The 19,481-nt window shown below is 44.3% G+C and overlaps 1 protein-coding gene across 29 annotated transcripts in view; it reads right to left on the bottom strand.

Moving 5' to 3' along the window:
* Positions 1-19,481, bottom strand: part of DTNA (dystrobrevin alpha) — a 234,169-nt gene that overhangs the window by 67,273 nt on the left and 147,415 nt on the right. For all 29 annotated transcript variants that reach the window (XM_051769722.1, XM_051769820.1, XM_051769807.1 and 26 more), the window contains one exon: positions 3,453-3,666. In XM_051769722.1, the coding sequence (XP_051625682.1) occupies positions 3,453-3,666 (214 nt within the window). The remainder of the gene's footprint in view (positions 1-3,452; positions 3,667-19,481) is intronic.

Here is a 19,481-nt window from a genome sequence, read left to right as displayed (position 1 = left end):
AACCAATGAGTGAACCCAGATCAAAGAAAACAGGTTTGTTTTAAGAATGGCTCTTGTTATTTCAGTATGATTCATGGACCTAATAAACCATCTTCTTTCATCAGAGAAGACTGCAGATGATTTAAATTAACTTTCCAGTTTCTATAAATGAGGGGAGAGTGAGAACACTTCATCCTGCCCACAGCTCCACCTCTGTTCTTTCTATATCATAGAAACATTAGAAACATCTAGTCCCAACCCTCTTGACGTGGACAGGAATACCTTACAGTAGACCAGGCTGCTCAAAGCCACATCCAGCCTGGCCTTGAACACTTCCAGGGATGGGGCATCCACAACCTCTCTGGACAGTATCTCGCCACCCTCATAGCATAGAATTTCTTCCTGATATCTTAGCCTCTTAGGTCTAGACCTACCCTCTTCAAGTTTGAACACATTCCCTCATGTCCTATCACTACACGCCCTTCTAAAAAATCTCTCTCCATCTTTCTTGTAGACTCTCTTCAGGTAGTGGAAGGCTGCAAATAGGTCACCTTGAATGTTTTTCTTCTCCAGGCTGAACAAACCCAACTCTCTCAGCTTGTCTTCATAGGAGAGGTGCTCCATCCCTCTGATCAACTTGATGGCCCTCCTCTGAACGTGTTCCAACAGGTCTATGTCTGTCCTTCCTGTGCTGGGGACCCCAGAGCTGGAAGCAGTACACAAGGTGTGTCTCAGGAGAGAGGAGTAGAGGGCCAGAATCACCTCCCTTGACCTGCTGGCCACATTGCTTTTGATGCAGCCCAGGGTATCTGGGCTGTGAGCGCACATTACCAGCTTGTGTCCAGCCTCTCATCCACCAGCACCCCCAAGTCCTTCTCCTCTGGACTGCTCTTGATCTGTTCATCCCCCAGCCTGTATTGATATAGGGGGTTGCCCCGAACCAGGTGCAGCACCTTGCACTTGCTCTTGTTAAACCTCTTGAGATTCCCATGGGTCCACTTCTCCAGCCTGCTGAGTCTCTCTGGATGGCATGCAAAGCATTGCTTCTCCCTGAGCATGAGACCACAAGGAAAGACCCTGCTCCTCCTTCCAACAACTTGTAGCCTTCAGCAGAAAATGATCTTTCTGCTTCACTGGAGGGGAGGGACAGGAGCAACATGGGAAGCAGAGACATCAGCTCTGGTTAGATTCCGGTAGCTCTCACACCATCCCTGTAGGATGTAGAGCCACCTCCCTCACTCCGTTTCCAAGTAAGCAGGAAATCTGGACTACCAGTGGTTGCTGTAAAGTAAGATACGCAGGTATCCCCAGAAATGCCAAAGCAGTGGAAAGAATTCAAAAAGTTTATTTAGAAGGCCAGAACACGAGAAACGAAATACCTAACAGTATGGTAACACACTGGGCCCCAGGGAGAAAAAGGCAAGTTCCCATCCTCTCAGGGCCTCTTTATCCTCTCTGTTTCTCCCCTGCCTTCCCAAGGCCTCTGTACATGTCTTTTAGGGCTATTTCTCTCCAGCATAGGAGAAAGAGAGATAACACAGCTCTCTTTGCAAACCCCTCTGGACTGCAGAAGCGGAAGAAAAATCTATCCCTCTTGAGAAGGCACTTTGCAGGTTTCCTAAGGGAAAACAAGAATTTCTAGCTTTCCCGTTACAAATTCTTCCAAAAGCAAACTACCCCTGCAATTGCTAAACTAACATCCAACCCAAAACTTCAATAATATGAACCATACTAAAGGGTACGGCACATTTTGAGGATCAGATGTTTAACTGGTATGTCTGTACTTGTGACAGTATAGACAGATGTTCAAACTCCCATTACAGCCCAGGGAGACCTAGCTGACACATATGTCCATGAAGCCTGAACTTAGATATTTCAGACTGCACTTGAGTCTTATCCCAGATGTTTGGTGTATTTAAAATGGGGTGATAGGCAGCTAGTCCCTATCTCTGACCCCAGAGTTGGAAGCCTCTTCCCAGGGGTTCCTTGGGTGTCTATGCCCTTCTGGGAAATGTATCCCATGCACTTCACTCAGAAACAGTAAGACAGACTGAGATGCTGCTTGACAAATGGAGTGAGGGTCACAGACTCCTCACTCCTGTGAGGGCCTGATTGGAGCCCATAAACAGGTCATGAACCATAGCACACGGGATGTTTTCAGGGAAAGCAAAAACCTTACCCCTTTAAGAACATTCTCTGATTCCCTACAGAGGATTAAATTCCTCTCCTCCATTTTGTTGCAAGCAGCCATATTGTCTAGCTGAGATCTTTACTCCTTTACAGCGAGCTACAAAACAAGCACATTATCACAGGCCTTGCTTCCACAGTCCTGGGTCTTACCCTGTGTTCATCAGCCAGGAAGCAGTCTGCTTGTGGCATGCAGCAATGAATACATCTGGCTATTTTCAGCATCCCTTAGTATTCTTGTCACAGCCACAATGGTAGGAATTAAAATGTCTGTTCCTTCTTTTATTGCCCTTGAGGGGAAAAAAATATTCCTGAAGGCTATGGTTTCACAATGTATTGCCTTCTTTTCTTCCCCTCAGAGGGGGCAGAGGAGAGGTTGAGTGCAGCCTTCTCATGTGGAACATCTACTTTTTCTCCCTGTTGCCATGGCGACTGAGTCACCAGCTGGTCTGGCACCGAAAGGTGCTCAGTGACACCCAGTACCAGGGCATCAAATGAGAGGACTGGAAAGAGGAAGAGGGGTAGCATCCTCATTTTAATGTGTCATGGCCAGTGTTTTCTGCTGGTGAATTTTCAAAATATAAGCCATAAAGCAACAAATCTGCATCTGTCAGACTTAACCACTGTTCCCCAATAATTCAGTTTTGAGGACTGCAAATATTGCAGTAGAGGTTGCCAACTATGTATTCAGAAACTGTAATAGGTATATGCAGCATACTAGTTAAGGTAAGTGGCTCACTCTATCTCAAACCTCCTCTTTTTTTAACATGACTCCCATGCAGCAATAAACAACATGAATTTCATCACCTCCAGGTCTTTAGTCCTATTTCTGTCCTGGTCTCAAAATCATGCTGCACTGGCATGAGCCAGGAAAAAAAAAATTGCTTACAGCTGTAAGAATTTGCAGGGAAATGAGCTCTTTCAAAATAATGAGCTATTAACCCATGGCACTGCTGCAGAGGCATTGCAGTGGTGTCAGCCACTGGTGTGTCAATAAATAACAAGGCAAATTAGAAGTGCCTGTAAATTTGTTTCTGTAGATAATTCTTCTTTGATATAAATTGGAACAAGTCTGAGTAGCTGGATGAAAACACAGTTGTGCTGAATTTGGCTTGACAGAAAGGAAAGCAGAGGTCCTTTATTTAGGTTGTCTCCCTAGTAAGCACTATTCACATGCTTGTTATTTGGGTCAGAATTGAGCTTGTTCAATTGTTTTCCAAAGATATTTCCAGAGTAAGTAAAATCCTTTCACCAGCTGGGAGAGGAGGGAAGGAAGGCAGACTTACGGATCAAAGGCCGCTAGCAAGAAGTTGAGCAGTAAGCTGATGGATTGCTCTACATTGATCTGGTGAGTAGTTGGCATCCGTTTGTTGAGCTGGTAGAAGATAGTTGAAATCACAGCCTCCAGGCGGGCCACGTTCAGTTCGATGTTGGGGTCCAGGTTGTTCAGTGCATTTTCCCGCAAGGCTTCTATCACATTCCAGATGTCCACCAGGTGCACTGCGGGACAGGACAGAAAGACTCAGCCGGGTCATGCGCTCTCGAAAGCAATAGAGAAAAAAAGTCACCTCCTCCCACAGGGTGGGAATAACACAACCATGCACAACATGCTTCATAAATACTTAAACAAATTCATTTATTTTCCAGCGCTGAAATTTGGTGAAGGAATGAGCAAACAGAATCTGTTAATAAGCAAACAATATATTGATATTACTAGTTGTAATGAGTACAACCTCAGCTCAGGAAATCATTCCCCATTGTATAAAGTATTCAAGTAAAAGTCTATATTATACACAAATCGCTGGAAGGTAAACATATGCTAATTGTCTTTTTGAACCATGCCTTTATGAATCCCCATTCAGAAATTACTCTTAGATATTAATTTGCATAGCAGATGGGCTTTTCAGAAGATCCTACGAATACAAAGTGCTTATCACATAGCGATATTTTGAAAATTCTTTTCAGCAATTTGTATGGAAAGCAAAGTATTTTACAGAAACAGAATTCCAATTGAGTCAGGGTAGACTAGCTACATTTAAACAAATAACATGTAATGAAGTGACCCCAAAATCATGTCTTGTGTCTTCCTAATATACTTGCCAATTGATTTGTTAAATCTCTCTCTTTAAAGTACCAATCTAAGCTGAATTTGATGGGAGCTGTTTTTACCTACAAGGACAGCTTAAAGGACAATTTCTGCTCACCCTTTGTGTTTTACCCAAACAGAAATTTTGTTTGCATAGCACTGTTATTGTGGCAGCATAATTGGCTTGCCTCAGATTGGCATTTCCAGCAGTGGTGAACTTTGCCAAAAATAAAAAAACCCTACATTCATTCAAAAATTGGATTTACTTCAAACCTGAACTCAAAGATTCATCCCTTTTTTTAATCTTAAGTATTACCTACTGTCCTACTAAAGTGTCAGTAAGAAACAAATCATGAGGTTTAGGTTGCAAATTCTCTTTTTTTTTTTTTTTCACCAGAGAAACTACTGCATAGTTCTCATTACTCAGCATGGTGATATGTCTTATGATGTATCAAAAATCCTCTGTATGTGGAAGGAGATTAATTTCTTTTCTGGATAGAGAAATGTAATTCTAATACTCATTACATTTTCACTTGATTGGTTTGCAGGTGCTGTCTCAGACTGCAATATGACACGATGGTCTGATGGCAGGGAAATGTAAGCTGATAGTACATAGATAATGAAATCAGACACAATCATTTTACTTAATCTGGAATTATGCCTTATGATTGGGTTTCCCTTCTTTTGCCTTGGGAAAAAATAACCTCTTAACCCTGCCAGTGCACGTGTAAACCCCAGGAGGAAGACACACCATACAGATGAGTGGTACAGCAGCAGCAAGTAGGGACTAGACAAGGCACTTTGCCACTTCTTCTTGCTCTTCCCTATCAAATAACCAGGAAAACCTGAAAGGTGCAGTTCCATTGTGACACCAAAACATTTATTTTATCTTTGTATTAAAAGGAAACTTTTATAGGCAACCTTGTAGGCTGACAGGTTGCCTTCAGTGTGTCATCCTGAATTAAGTTGGGCGGGTGGAGTATACAAACTCTCTGAACTCTTCCTTTTTGTTTTCCAGCTGCTGAAGAGCAACTTCCCCATAGAAAATCTGGCATAGGACTCAGATTCTTTTAATGCAGTCATTCGTATTCCCATTTAACCAGTTTCCACTGTCAAGTTGCCGCAGATGCCATTTGGACAAATGGGAGGTGATTGATCTCCAGGAAGAGAGCCTGCACATAAGAACTGACCCTTTCTGGGCAGCTTCTCCACATGGTTCAGTGGCCAGACAAGGCAGAGAACAGAGGAAGTCACCAGAAAGCAGGCCATTATCTGGTCCAGGTGAGAAGGGTTAACGAGCATCCCACACTGTAAGGTAGTCAAGGAAAACCCAAGAAATACAGAGCAACATGCCAGAAGATGCAGCAACAGGCTGGACCATGTGCACGTATTTCGTGGCCTTATCAAGAGGCAGGCAGAAAGCAGAAGACAAAGCGTGATGTTTCCCTTGAGGTCTAGCTGTCACTGGCCATGAGGGCTGTTCCTGGTAATTCAGACCTAGAACATCAAGGAGAAGATGCTTCCACCAGCACTTTCACCAGGGTATGGGTGTAAACTGTCAAACCCAGGGAGGGCGTGGAGACATCTCCAGACTCTTCTCTGGAAACATTCCAAGCCCACCTGGATGTGTTTGTGTGTCACCTGCTCTAGGTGACCCTGCCTTGGCAGGGGATTGTACTGGATGATCTCCAGAGGTCCATTACAACCCTAATAATTCTGTGATTCTGTGAAACCTGAACTATTGCTAAATTAACACGATAGCACTGCGAGAAATTGCTAGGCATAACAAATAGCAAAAAGAAGAGTAATGCCGTATGCAGATGGCTCATCTTGACTTGAGACTACACTATCAAGAGAGTAACCTGAGAAACAGTGCAAACAGGGGTACTAGCACTGCTGACCAAGGCAGAAATTACTAGGGGAACCTTATCATAAATACTGAATAAGGATGTAAAATCAGCAACATTAGAGCTGGTGGGAAAAGTATAAACAGGGACAGGCTGTTTATCTGTGAGTGCAAGAGCAGGTTAGCAGAAAAAAGCATGGGAATGGAAAAGGGGAATTTAAAGGGTAACAAATCATGTCATCAGAGCTGTTGGGATACCTTTCAGGCAGTCTCTGCACCTGATGTGTGGAGGAACTGTTTTGATCATACATGTTTACTTCTGTAGCCACTGGAAACTGCAATGGTTTCCCTAGCATCCCTAAAACTATGTTCAGGGAGGATGAACCAGACATCCAGACTTCCTAACAGTGAGAATTTCATGCACTAATATAACTTTAATTATAGGCTAGTACTGGAAAACTCTTGAGTAAGAGAATATGGAGTGAAAGAACTGGCAACAATGAATGAGGCTGAAATGGGGGTTGGTGTCTTATTCCTCACATGATCTAGTATTGATACTATGTAGCTGTCAGATTTTAATGTGGGTTTTTTTGTTGACTTTTTTTTCCTACTGATATTATATTTTTCATCATGCAGTCATATCCAGAGTTAGTTTTGATGATGGTCCTGGGAAGGAAAATGTCCAGAGGCTAGCAGACGTGGGACTAATAACATCAGTATACACTAAACATCTGAGAGAAAATTACTGCTTTTAGTGTTAGCTCTAACCTGAAAGCCTCACAAGCCCTCCTGATGTTCATTGGTATGCCAGAAAGGTAGGGCACAAGACTAAGAAAATGACTTATTGGAAATTACACAGCTGTAACAGTCCCCTACCCACCATAAAATATTAGTTTCAAGAAACTGCTGTGTATTTGTACTATAAATAATTTTACTTGGTTCCACTTGAAGCTGAATAAACAACAATCCTACTGCACTATTTTATTTTGCATTTTATGAGTTAATTTTAAATCTCTCTACAGAGGCTGGAAACCAATACTTCCTGGAGGAAGAAATGAAGGATGGACACGAGCCAGGCATTTAACAGGAACTACTAATTCTGAAAGTATCTGATGAAACGTCTAGCTCAAAATCACAAGGAGAGTTTGTTAGACTGCTGTACAGAGGACTGAAGTCTTTGACCTTTAGTTAAGTCAGTTGTTACAAATAAGAATTCACACACCTAGATTAAATGTAAAAAATTAGGTGTCTGCTGTCTGCTGGTGATCAAGGCTCCCTCTCATCTAAATGAAAGAGAAAAGCACCTTAAAGCATCTGTTGGGAGACAGGTGGGATGAACAGAGCTTTGAAGCTGCCCATATTTCTTCACCAACAAAGTCTAAAGCAACAAGTTTACATAAGACATGTAACCTCGGAGCTGGTAAAGTTAACACACCTTCCTCTTTAAACATTAAGAAAAGATGTCTTTTCTAGTCTGACTACTACATGACACAGAATAATTCAGGTTTTATATAAAATATAAATAATAAATACTTCAATCTGTATGAACAGCTACAAGATTCTGTCATAGTCACTACCTTTTACACTGCACTGCTTGACCTTGTGCAGATTACATCCAGGTGCAGTTCCCTATTACCTTGAATTCTATTTTTTTAAGTTTACTCACACAGTAAGCAAACTCTTACATATTATATCATGCTGCCAGATCACGCAACTAACACTGGCAAAAGACAGAGTAAAACACAGGACCCTGCAAGCTCCACTCATTTCTACTAATAGAAATTTATGCCTACAGCTAATGTCATATCTGTATTCTTTTCAATGTAATAACAGAATGTTAACCCTGCAAACTTTGCAAAAGCTTGCATTCCTCATCTTCTCTTCTACCCATTTTCCATAATACCTGCTATGCTCATTTATTTATTTATCCATCCCTGAGAATGTTTTAATCTCACTGAAGAAGACATATCTTCTTACTTTGCACAACACGTAGTGTAACAAAACCCAAATCTGATTTTTACATACTACTATGATCCTAAGATGATGGAGAGTTTGCAGCGTAACAAATCAGCACACAGAAGTAGGAGAGCTTTCTATCTCCTAAAATCTGCCTTAAATTCCCTCAACATAGTAAAACTCCACAAGTTTGTTTTTAACTTCTCATTGCTGTTACTGCTTTTGTTGCCTTGCCCACATTTCCCTCTGAAAAGTGAATTATGCCTCAGCATGAGAAAGATGTCCTTTCTGAAGGGGATCTGTAAAACTAGAGAAATCTGTCAGCTGTTCCTTCAGTGCCAGCAGATAGGCAGTAGGAGTAAAAGCTGCTTGTATCTGGTACCTGTGTGGTATAAGGCAATCAAAAATCATGCAGCCCAGCCAATCTTCACGGAGCCTTCAGAAAGGCCTTGCACTCTGTAAACAGCACAGCTATGCAGGTGTAGATCTCACTCGATTGCCTGATGTTGGAAAAAAATGTAGACAATTTCCACAAGCAATTGCTAAACTACGTTTCCTTTTAGATTTTCTGTTAAGTGATTTCTAAAGTCACAGTTAAGCTAAAGATCAGTGTTATTAGATCTTCTATGGTGAACATTGTCTGCTAACTTCAATGACGTTAAGTAGTATATAAACACTGTCACAGAAGGTTTTATATTTGAGCAGGTTCAGCAACAGACTGAAATTAGTGAATGTAAATAAAGTTCAGTGTCTGGACAGAAGTGTGTGTCGCACACACAGATGGCTGCCATTCACTCCATAGCAATTGTTACCAAAAAACCATACACTTTGAAGAAAACCTCACTGAAATGAAGACAATTAAGATTAATGCATGAAAATACACTGCAAATAACAAATGTTATTTCCTTCAGTGAACTTCTTCAGATGTTAAAACAACATTTGGAGAGTGCCTGTTGCCAGCACATTGAGACTGAACTGATCAGTCTCTCCCTGCAGGGAGATGAAAGGGTGGATGAAGATGTGTGGCTCAGTTTGAAAGGAGTTTTATATTTTCTTCAAACTAAAAAGTTTTCAGATACTCTTCAAGTTTTACATCCTGCCTTTCTGCCTTTATTTGCGTTCAGAACATCTTTTCCTATTACTTTCTACTATTTTGATGACGAAAACAAGCAATTAGTTATAGTGCAGAATTCTATCACCTGCAACTCTGTCAATGGGTTAATTTGTGGAATAGGTGTACCCTGGACACATTTGGAGAAAGCAGAATTTAACACAGTCTTACATTGCTTACTATAAACACATCAATTTTATTGATCTTGATCCTCCCTCTTTTCTTCAGGCATTTTTTAGTCTCTTCATTAGTAGGAAACCAATGTATTTTTAATTTATTGCAACTAGGAACTTTGATTTATTTGCAGTAAGTAATTTTCTTTTTGGTAGATAATATCTTAATAGACAAAATGAGAGAGAAGAGATAGACTACACTGGTTTTTTTCAACTCATAGCAAAGAAATGAAAAGTTATTTATGCGGGGAATGAATTTTTCTCTCCATCATGCAGTCTATTTAAAATTATGGAAAGGCTATGAGATACAGATAATCTTGGATATATCACTAATCTCAAAGGAGGAAGATTACTTTAAACATCAGTTGTCAAGAAACGATGTTGCCCTAAGTAAGCATAAAAAGAAAACTGTACTGGAAGTTTATCTTCTAAGTAGTAAAAAAAAAAACACCAAACCAAAAAACAAACCAACCAACCAAACAAAGAAACCAAAAAAACCCCAGTCTGTGTGCTTAAGTGTCCTAGTTAGGACAGCTGAGATCAGTTCATCATGGTGGGTGTAACCCAAAACTGTATTCTATAGCCTTCCATGTCATTTCCCAGAAACTAGACTATTGTTGTCAATAGACTATTCGCACCCTCTGCCCATAGAGCATGGTGGGTGTAACCCAAAACTGTATTCTATAGCATTCCATGTCATTTCCCAGAAACTAGACTATTGTTGTCAATAGACTATTCGCACCCTCTACCCATAGAGCCTGACTCCTCAGGCTATAAACTAGGTGTTAAGAGGCCTGTGAGATAGAAGGATGTTTCTGTCCTCACACCCTTTGTGAACTCCCCGCCCTGAGGGGAGTACCAAGCATTCCTGCCTGAACTGGAGGATATATAATCTTGGAGTTTTGGAACATTTTTTCAACCCACTCGTGGGATCCAGAGGACGGCTGCATCTCATCGCTCTCAACCAGACTTAGACCACCACTGGACTGCGATCACCAGTTCTGGCCAGACTGCAGCAGCTCTCCCACCAGCAGGTTCTTCCCCTCTCCCTTTACTTTGGACTCAAACAGGGCCCAAGGAACACCACTTTGTTCAGGCCCCAGGGTACTGGGTTACACATTTGGGTTTTTGTGGGTTGAGACCAATTGTTTGTTTGTATTATTGTACTTACTGTATTATTTTAATAAATTGTTATTCTGACTTATAATCTCTCCTTTGAGTTGGGTTCATTCCCCCTGCTGGTTAACTTTTAAACCAGCACATTTTGGCGCCCAAACGTCGGGCAGAGAGAGAGAAGTCAGAATCACAATTTCATTTGAAGCATTTGTCTATTTGAATATAGAAACTCCCTGATCACCATGTTGTTTGATGCACTCACATGGATGTTGTATTTGAGCCTGTTCATATTTCCACAGATGGCGTATTATTTGCCTGTTTTGATGCTCTCTTTAAGACCACGGAGAGGGATCCAAATTGCTTTATTAGTATATTATGTTTATGTCATTCTAACATCAGAAGCAATGAGTTTCATTGTAAATGTGTATTCAGTCCTGTTTGCCTGTCCTGGTTTGGGTTGCTACCTCTGGGGCCTCATTAAAAATCGTACCCAGCTTTTTGGGGGAACAGGGGTGGATGGTTTCCAGCCTCCCACCTCCTTCTTCCCCTTCAGACCTGCTAAAACAGTTTTTGAAAATATTGAGTTCCCTTTTGATGTTAAGGACAGCATAATGTTATTGTTAGTGTTGCTCTGTCTGCTCTGTACTGTGTACACCATGTTTAGGGTCAGAAAAGTGCCTTTTAGGGAGGTTGGTTGGACACCTGCCCTGGGAGCAGATAATGCTGAGTGGCACGGGAAGTGGGAGGACATCAGCCAGTATTTGGAAAAGTTTTCTCCTCCAATGATCTGGAAATTCACCCCTGAACAACTGCAGGATCCTGTTAGCATGATAAGACTGGTGAAGGAAAAATGCTCTGGCAGCTCCAGAGATGGCCAGCTCACAGCAACCTGCTGGGCCCTGGCCACTGCCTACCGGGCACTGCTTGACATGATACAGCACTGTCAGGGCGAGGAGAGAAGGACCAAATCCGCAGACACCACGTCCACCCAAACCACAGCTGAGTCAGAGGGAGAAAGAAATAAACCAACCGGCACTGTGTCCACACAAACCATCGAGGAGCCAGAAGAACAAGCAAAACCAATAGCAGTCGCCCCTGTCCAGAAAAGGAAATCAAAGACTAAATCAGTTCGCATAGCAAATGATGACGAAGAGGCGGGACCTTCACATCCACCGGAGGAGACAGAGCCAGAAATAATCACTCGGTCCCTATCCCTGGGTGAGCTACGTGAGCTCCGGAGAGAGTTCACACGACAGGCGAACGAGTCCATTCTGACCTGGCTGCTCCGAATCTGGGATGCCGCAGCTAACGATACGATCCTAGATGGGAGTGAAGCCAGACAGCTGGGATCCCTGTCTCGAGATGTAGTCATTGATCAGGGGATTGGAAGGAGGCAGGAAACTCTCAGCCTCTGGCGGCGACTGTTGTCCAGCGTGAGGGAGAGATACCTTTGCAAGGAGGACCTCCACGTACAGCAAGGACAGTGGAACACGATGGAACAAGGTATCCGGTGCTTAAGGGAGTTAGCTGTACTGGAGATAATCTTTTCAGAGGATGAAAGATTCCCTAAGAGTCCAGATGGCGTACAGTGCACCTCCCAAATGTGGTTAAAGTTTGCACGACTCGGGCCAGAAATGTATTCCCGCTACTTAGCAACACTGCAATGGAGGGAGGGAGAGGACAAGGTGGGAGCATTGGTTAGCAAACTCAGGATTTATGAAGACACTGTCACCGCCCCATTACGAGCCCACGTCTCATCTGTGGAAACCAAACTGGCTGAACACGTCCGAAGCCTGGAAGAGAAAATTGAAGAGGGACACCAGAAGCTAAGAGAAGAGATTAAGGAAGGGATTTTCCATATCTCGCCAGGACAAACAAGAGTCTCTGCTATCAGGAGCCAGCGTCCCCAAGCTAAGGAGAGAAGGTACACTCCACGTAGCGATCTATGGTTTTACCTCCGTGAGCATGGAGAAGATATGAGGAAGTGGGATGGGAAACCCACCTCTTCCTTAGCAGCCCGGGTACGTGAACTGAAAAGAGGAACAAATACCATAAAGAACTCTTCAAGGGTAAACGTTGCTCCAGTCTCTCGTGGGCAAGACTCCAGACGGTACAGGAATGATGATACGTCTGATCCTCTTGAAGGGACCTCCAGGTCATACCCACAAGAAGAGCACAATGAGTACCATGACCAGGACTAGGGGTGCCCTGCCTCTAGCCAGGTAGAGGAGAGGGACAATCGAGTCTATTGGACTGTGTGGATTCGGTGGCCTGGCACATCAGAGCCACAAAGATATAAGGCTTTAGTGGACACTGGCGCACAATGTACATTAATGCCATCAAGATACGTAGGGGCAGAATCCATCTCCATTTCTGGGGTGACAGGGGGATCCCAACAGCTGACTGTACTGGAAGCTGAAGTGAGCCTGACTGGGAAGGAATGGCACAGACACCCCATCGTGACTGGTCCAGAGGCCCCGTGTATCCTTGGCATAGATTACCTGAGGAGTGGGTATTTCAAAGACCCAAAAGGACTTCGTTGGGCTTTTGGCATAGCTGCTGTGGAGACGGAGGAAATTAGACAGTTGAACACCTTGCCTGGTCTCTCAGAGGACCCCTCTGCTGTGGGACTGCTGAAGGTTGAAGAACAATTGGTACCGATAGCCACAGCAACAGTGCACCGTCGGCAATACCGCACCGACCGAGACTCTGTGACCCCTATACATAGAATGATCCGTGAACTGGAGACCCAGGGGGTGGTCAGCAAGACTCGCTCACCCTTTAATAGCCCTATATGGCCAGTGCGTAAGTCCAGCGGAGAGTGGAGGCTGACGGTGGATTACCGTGGACTCAATGAAGTCACACCACCCCTGAGTGCTGCTGTGCCGGACATGCTGGAGCTCCAGTATGAGCTGGAGTCCAAGGAAGCCAAGTGGTATGCCACCATTGACATAGCCAATGCCTTTTTCTCCATTCCTTTGGCAGCGGAGTGCAGACCACAATTTGCTTTCACTTGGAGAGGTGTGCAGTACACCTGGAATCGACTGCCTCAGGGGTGGAAACACAGTCCCAGCATTTGCCATGGACTGATCCAGACTGCACTGGAAAAGGGTGAGGCTCCAGAGCACCTACAGTACATTGATGACATCATTGTATGGGGGAACACAGCGGGCGAAGTCTTCGAGAAAGGAGAGAAGATAATCCAGATTCTCCTAAGAGCCGGTTTTGCCATTAAACGGAGTAAGGTCAAGGGACCTGCTCAGGAAATTCAGTTCCTAGGAGTGAAGTGGCAAGATGGACGCCGCCTAATTCCAATGGAGGTGATTAACAAAATAGCAGCCATGTCCCCACCAACCAGCAAGAAGGAAACACAGGCTTTCCTAGGCGCTGTGGGCTTTTGGAGGATGCATATCCCCGAGTATAGTCAGATTGTAAGCCCTCTCTACCTTGTGACATGGAAGAAAAATGATTTCCAGTGGGGCCCCGAACAACAACAAGCCTTTGAACAAATTAAACAGGAGATTGCCCATGCGGTAGCCCTTGGGCCAGTAAGGACAGGACAGGACGTGAAGAACGTGCTCTACACCGCAGCCGGGGAGAATGGCCCTTCTTGGAGCCTCTGGCAGAAAGTGCCTGGGGAGACCCGAGGACGACCGCTGGGATTCTGGAGTCGGGGATACAAAGGATCTGAAGCCAGCTATACACCAACTGAGAAAGAGATCCTGGCTGCCTATGAAGGAGTTCGAGCTGCCTCAGAAGTAATCGGCACCGAAGCGCAGCTCCTCCTGGCACCCCGACTACCAGTGCTGGGCTGGATGTTCAAGGGAAGAGTTCCTTCCACACATCATGCCACCGATGCCACGTGGAGTAAGTGGATCGCTCTGATCACGCAGCGAACCCGGATAGGGAATCCTAATCGCCCTGGGATTCTGGAAATTATCACCAATTGGCCCGAAGGTGAGAGTTTCGGACTATCCTCTGAAGAAGAGGAGGAGAAGGTGACACGGGCTGAGGAGGCCCCACCATATGACAAGCTACCAGCAGATGAAAGGCGATATGTGCTCTTCACGGATGGCTCCTGCCGCATTGTAGGGACAAACCGAAAATGGAAGGCAGCTGTATGGAGTCCCACACGGCGAGTTGCAGAAGCGACCGAAGGACAAGGTGGGTCAAGTCAGTTTGCAGAGCTTAAAGCCGTTCAGTTGGCTTTGGATATAGCTGAACGAGAGAAGTGGCCAAGACTCTATCTCTACACTGACTCATGGATGGTGGCCAATGCTCTGTGGGGATGGCTGGAGCGATGGAAAAAGGCCAACTGGCAGCACCAAGGGAAACCCATCTGGGCGGCGGAGATGTGGCGGGACATCGCTGGCCGGGTAGAGAAGCTGAGTGTGAAGGTCCGTCACGTAGACGCTCATGTAGGCAAGAAACGGGCTAATGAGGAGCATCATAACAACGAGCAGGCGGACCGAGCTGCCAGGATTAAAGTCTCTCAGGTAGATCTGGATTGGCAGCACAAAGGAGAATTATTTCTGGCTCGATGGGCCCATGACGCCTCCGGTCACCAGGGGAGAGATGCAACATACAGATGGGCTCGTGACCGAGGGGTGGACTTAACCAAGGACATTGTCTCACAGGTCATCCATGACTGTGAGACATGTGCTGCCATCAAGCAGGCCAAGCGGGTGAAGCCTCTATGGTATGGTGGACGGTGGTCAAAGTACAGGTATGGGGAAGCCTGGCAAGTTGACTACATCACACTCCCCAAAACCCGCCAAGGCAAGCACTACGTACTGACCATGGTAGAAGGAAGCACTGGATGGTTGGAGACATACCCCGTGCCTCATGCCACTGCCCGGAATACCATCCTGGGCCTTGAAAAACAAGTCCTGTGGCGACACGGCACCCCGGAGAGAATTGAGTCTGATAATGGGACCCATTTCAAGAATGGCCTTGTAGACACCTGGGCCAAAGAGCACGGCATTGAGTGGGTGTATCATATCCCCTACCATGCACCAGCTGCTGGAAAAGTTGAGCGGTGCAACGGACTGCTGAAAACCACTCTGAAGGCACTGTGTGGGGAGACTCTCAAACACTGGGAGCTGCATTTAGCAAAGGCCACCTGGTTGGTCAACACCCGAGGTTCCATCAATCGAGCTGGCCCTGCCCAATCAGAACTTTTGCATACTGTAGATGGAGATAAAGTCCCCGTGGTACATATGAGAGGAATGTTAGGGAAGACTGTTTGGATTAGTCCCACCTCAAGCAAAGGCAAACCCATCCGAGGGATTGTTTTTGCTCAGGGACCTGGTTCCACGTGGTGGGTAATGCAAAAAGATGGGGAGACACGTTGTGTACCACAAGGGGACCTAATTTTGAGTGAGAATGGTCTGTAATGTTTCATTGTATATATATAGATAGATAGATAGATAGATAGATGTATATAGTTTTAAAGGGATATAGTTTTTAAAGAGGGTTAATTTGGGCATGACATGGATGGCATAGAATAAGGGGTGGATAATGTCCTAGTTAGGACAGCTGAGATCAGTTCATCATGGTGGGTGTAACCCAAAACTGTATTCTATAGCCTTCCATGTCATTTCCCAGAAACTAGACTATTGTTGTCAATAGACTATTCGCACCCTCTGCCCATAGAGCATGGTGGGTGTAACCCAAAACTGTATTCTATAGCATTCCATGTCATTTCCCAGAAACTAGACTATTGTTGTCAATAGACTATTCGCACCCTCTACCCATAGAGCCTGACTCCTCAGGCTATAAACTAGGTGTTAAGAGGCCTGTGAGATAGAAGGATGTTTCTGTCCTCACACCCTTTGTGAACTCCCCGCCCTGAGGGGAGTACCAAGCATTCCTGCCTGAACTGGAGGATATATAATCTTGGAGTTTTGGAACATTTTTTCAACCCACTCGTGGGATCCAGAGGACGGCTGCATCTCATCGCTCTCAACCAGACTTAGACCACCACTGGACTGCGATCACCAGTTCTGGCCAGACTGCAGCAGCTCTCCCACCAGCAGGTTCTTCCCCTCTCCCTTTACTTTGGACTCAAACAGGGCCCAAGGAACACCACTTTGTTCAGGCCCCAGGGTACTGGGTTACACATTTGGGTTTTTGTGGGTTGAGACCAATTGTTTGTTTGTATTATTGTACTTACTGTATTATTTTAATAAATTGTTATTCTGACTTATAATCTCTCCTTTGAGTTGGGTTCATTCCCCCTGCTGGTTAACTTTTAAACCAGCACATTAAGCTTTCTTACAATTAAATGGATCTACTTGTACAAAAATCCTCATCTGTTCTACTTCATTCTTTGTATTCCACCTGAACCATGAACTCTACAACATTATCTCTCCATTTATTACTAAATGAACATGGAAGAGGAGATTACATTTAACCAAACACCAGAAGCTATCTAAATTAGGACTTTAATAATCAATTCAAATTTACTTAATATACAGTAGGTCTAACTAAATCTAGATTAAACATGCCCAAATGATAGTTAGGACAGAATTCCTCCTTGATAGATTTTCCTTTTTTGGTGGATACAGGAACAACTTTTAAAGAAGCACTAATTCAAATTATTTCCAAAATTTTGGTATGCATTTCATGAAGATTTTAGCCCAGCAAAGCTCTTACAGACATGCTTGAATTTAAGCATACTAGTACTGTCATTTGAAATCAATGGCACTTGACGGTATGTCAGGTATTTCAGGAGGATTTCATTAAAAGGGAAAGATTTATGCTTGCTTGTCTAACAATCCTAAAAATATTATAAAATACGTTATACAATTCTTCTTTTTTTTTGATTAGAATCTATGAACCCATCACAAATCAGGGTATTGGAGCCATTTGTCATCGTCATTGCTGAGAAGCCCTGGGAAGTCACTCATGCTTTCTGTTTCGCTCTCTCCGTGCTGCTGCCAGGCAGGTATTGGAGGACTGCCCGAGGCATGTTTTTCCTTGGCTACACCTCTTTGTGGCAAAGCTGTGCCTCAAATCAGTCAGCTATAGCATGATCACTGAAAGCTTTATCTGCACATCCCACAACTATGCAGGTCAATGTGCCAGTTATGATGGCTTGCAATCTTTTGCTCTCTCTGGTGCCAAATTACATGAAATGTACCAGGGTGGTGCTTCTGCTCAGGGCTAAAATGAGGTACTCTTTGGCTGGGTACATCTGGTGACAGCTGTCACTCTACAGAGTCTGGCACAGGCAGGCTACTCATGGCCCAAATATCTGAACCTTTGCTCAGTCTCTACCTGGAAATGTCCTGGACGTTCCTGTTCCTGCTCCCATGTCTCTCAGGCTTCTCATCTACCTCCATTGCCCACTGCTGCTGCCAGGCACTGTTCATACAGCCCAGTGACTTCTAGCACAGCTGGACACCTGCTAGGCAGCCGATCCAACATGTTGGTGTGTGCTGGGCCACTTCCAAACACTCTGCAGGCCATCAACAGCTCTTGGGCTGGTCACCACTTTTTCCAAAAGCAAGATTGGTGGACTTCGGGCTTGTTAGCATATATTTGAATGTATGAATGTAAAAGTGTATTTTATTGCATCTTCTTGCTATTTCACTTGATTTCTAGTTTTTGTAGATGCAGTGATTGCATTTTGTAGATTCAAGCTTAAAGAAAAAATCAACAAAATATTCAGAACATTTACTGCCATGTTATTCTGATCCCAAAATGCTTTATTTTTTAAAGATGTGCATACAATGGTATGGAAGGCTCTAAGAGGATGGTATATTGATAACCAAAAGCAACCATATACAACATTTAGCTCTTCGCTAAGAAATCAAAGTCTTTTCAAAGACTGTACATCTGAAATGGAATTTGGCAAGGCTTACTGGTAAGTCTCATCTTCAGGATAAAGGCCCCTGCAACAAGTGGGACAGTCTGGAGCAAGGAGGACAGCCTTGGTGAAGGAGGAACCAGTTAAGGGATGTTTAAAAAGGCTGGCATGATCAAGTCCATAGGGCCTGATGGGTAATGCACCCACAAGTGCTGAGGGGGCTGGTTGATGTCAATGTAAGACTACTCGATTGTCTTTGAAAGGTTGTGGCAACTGGGGAAGGTTCCTGAGGGCTATGAGAAAGCAGCTGTCACCTCATTTCCAAGAAAAGAAAGAGGTATCCAGTGAAATAAAACGTCACCTCAGTCCCTGAAAAGGGGCTGGAGTGAATCCTCCTGGAAGCCATTTCTGAGCATATTAAGGTCAAGAAGATGATCAGAAGCTGTCAACATGGATTTATGACAGAGAAATCGTGTGAACAAGCTCTTTGCCTTCCCCAATGATGTGACTAGCTCAAGGGACAAGAAAAAGTAATGGATGTTCTTTATTCTGACTTTAGCAAGGCTTACAACAGTGCGTCCCATAACAGCCTCTCTGGCAAACTGCTAAGTGTGGACTGCATAAGGGGACAGTGAAGTGGACTGAAAACTGTCTGCAAACATTAGCTGAAAATCTTGTGATCAGTGGCACCAAATCCCGTAGGGAGGCCAGTCACTAGGTGGTATACCCCCAGGCATGATACTGAGTACAAACTGTTTAATATATCTTCATTAATGATCTGAATGATGGGACAGTGTACCCTCAGCAAGGCTGCAGGCGATAAAAAACTGGGAAGAGTGACTGATACACCAGAGGGCTGGGTTATCATTCAGAGGGATCTCAACAGGCTAGAGTAACAGGCAAAAAGGAATCTCATGAAGTACAACAAATGGAAATATAAAGTACCGAACGTGGAAAGGAATAACCCCTTGTACCAATACAGGCTGGGTGCTGGCTGGCAATATGCCTTTACAGCAAAGGCAGCCAACATTCTCCTGAGCTGCACTGGGCAGTGTGCTGCCAGCAGGAAGAGAGAGGTACCCTTCCCCTCTACTCAGCCTTGGTGACAGCGAAGACAGTGAAGGGACTTGGAGCAACTGTCATATGGGGGGAGGCTGAGAGAGCCGGGACTCTTCAGCCTACAGGACAGAAGGTTCAGGAGGACTTTACAAGTA

This window comes from Manacus candei, unplaced genomic scaffold (assembly GCF_025592945.1).
Source record: "Manacus candei isolate 608988 ecotype Guabito, Panama unplaced genomic scaffold, ASM2559294v1 h1tg000008l, whole genome shotgun sequence".
In the NCBI taxonomy this organism is placed as follows: Eukaryota; Metazoa; Chordata; class Aves; order Passeriformes; family Pipridae; genus Manacus; species Manacus candei.
The sequence above is the reverse complement of the archived record's forward strand: the minus strand, read 5'-3'. Positions and strand labels throughout refer to the sequence as shown.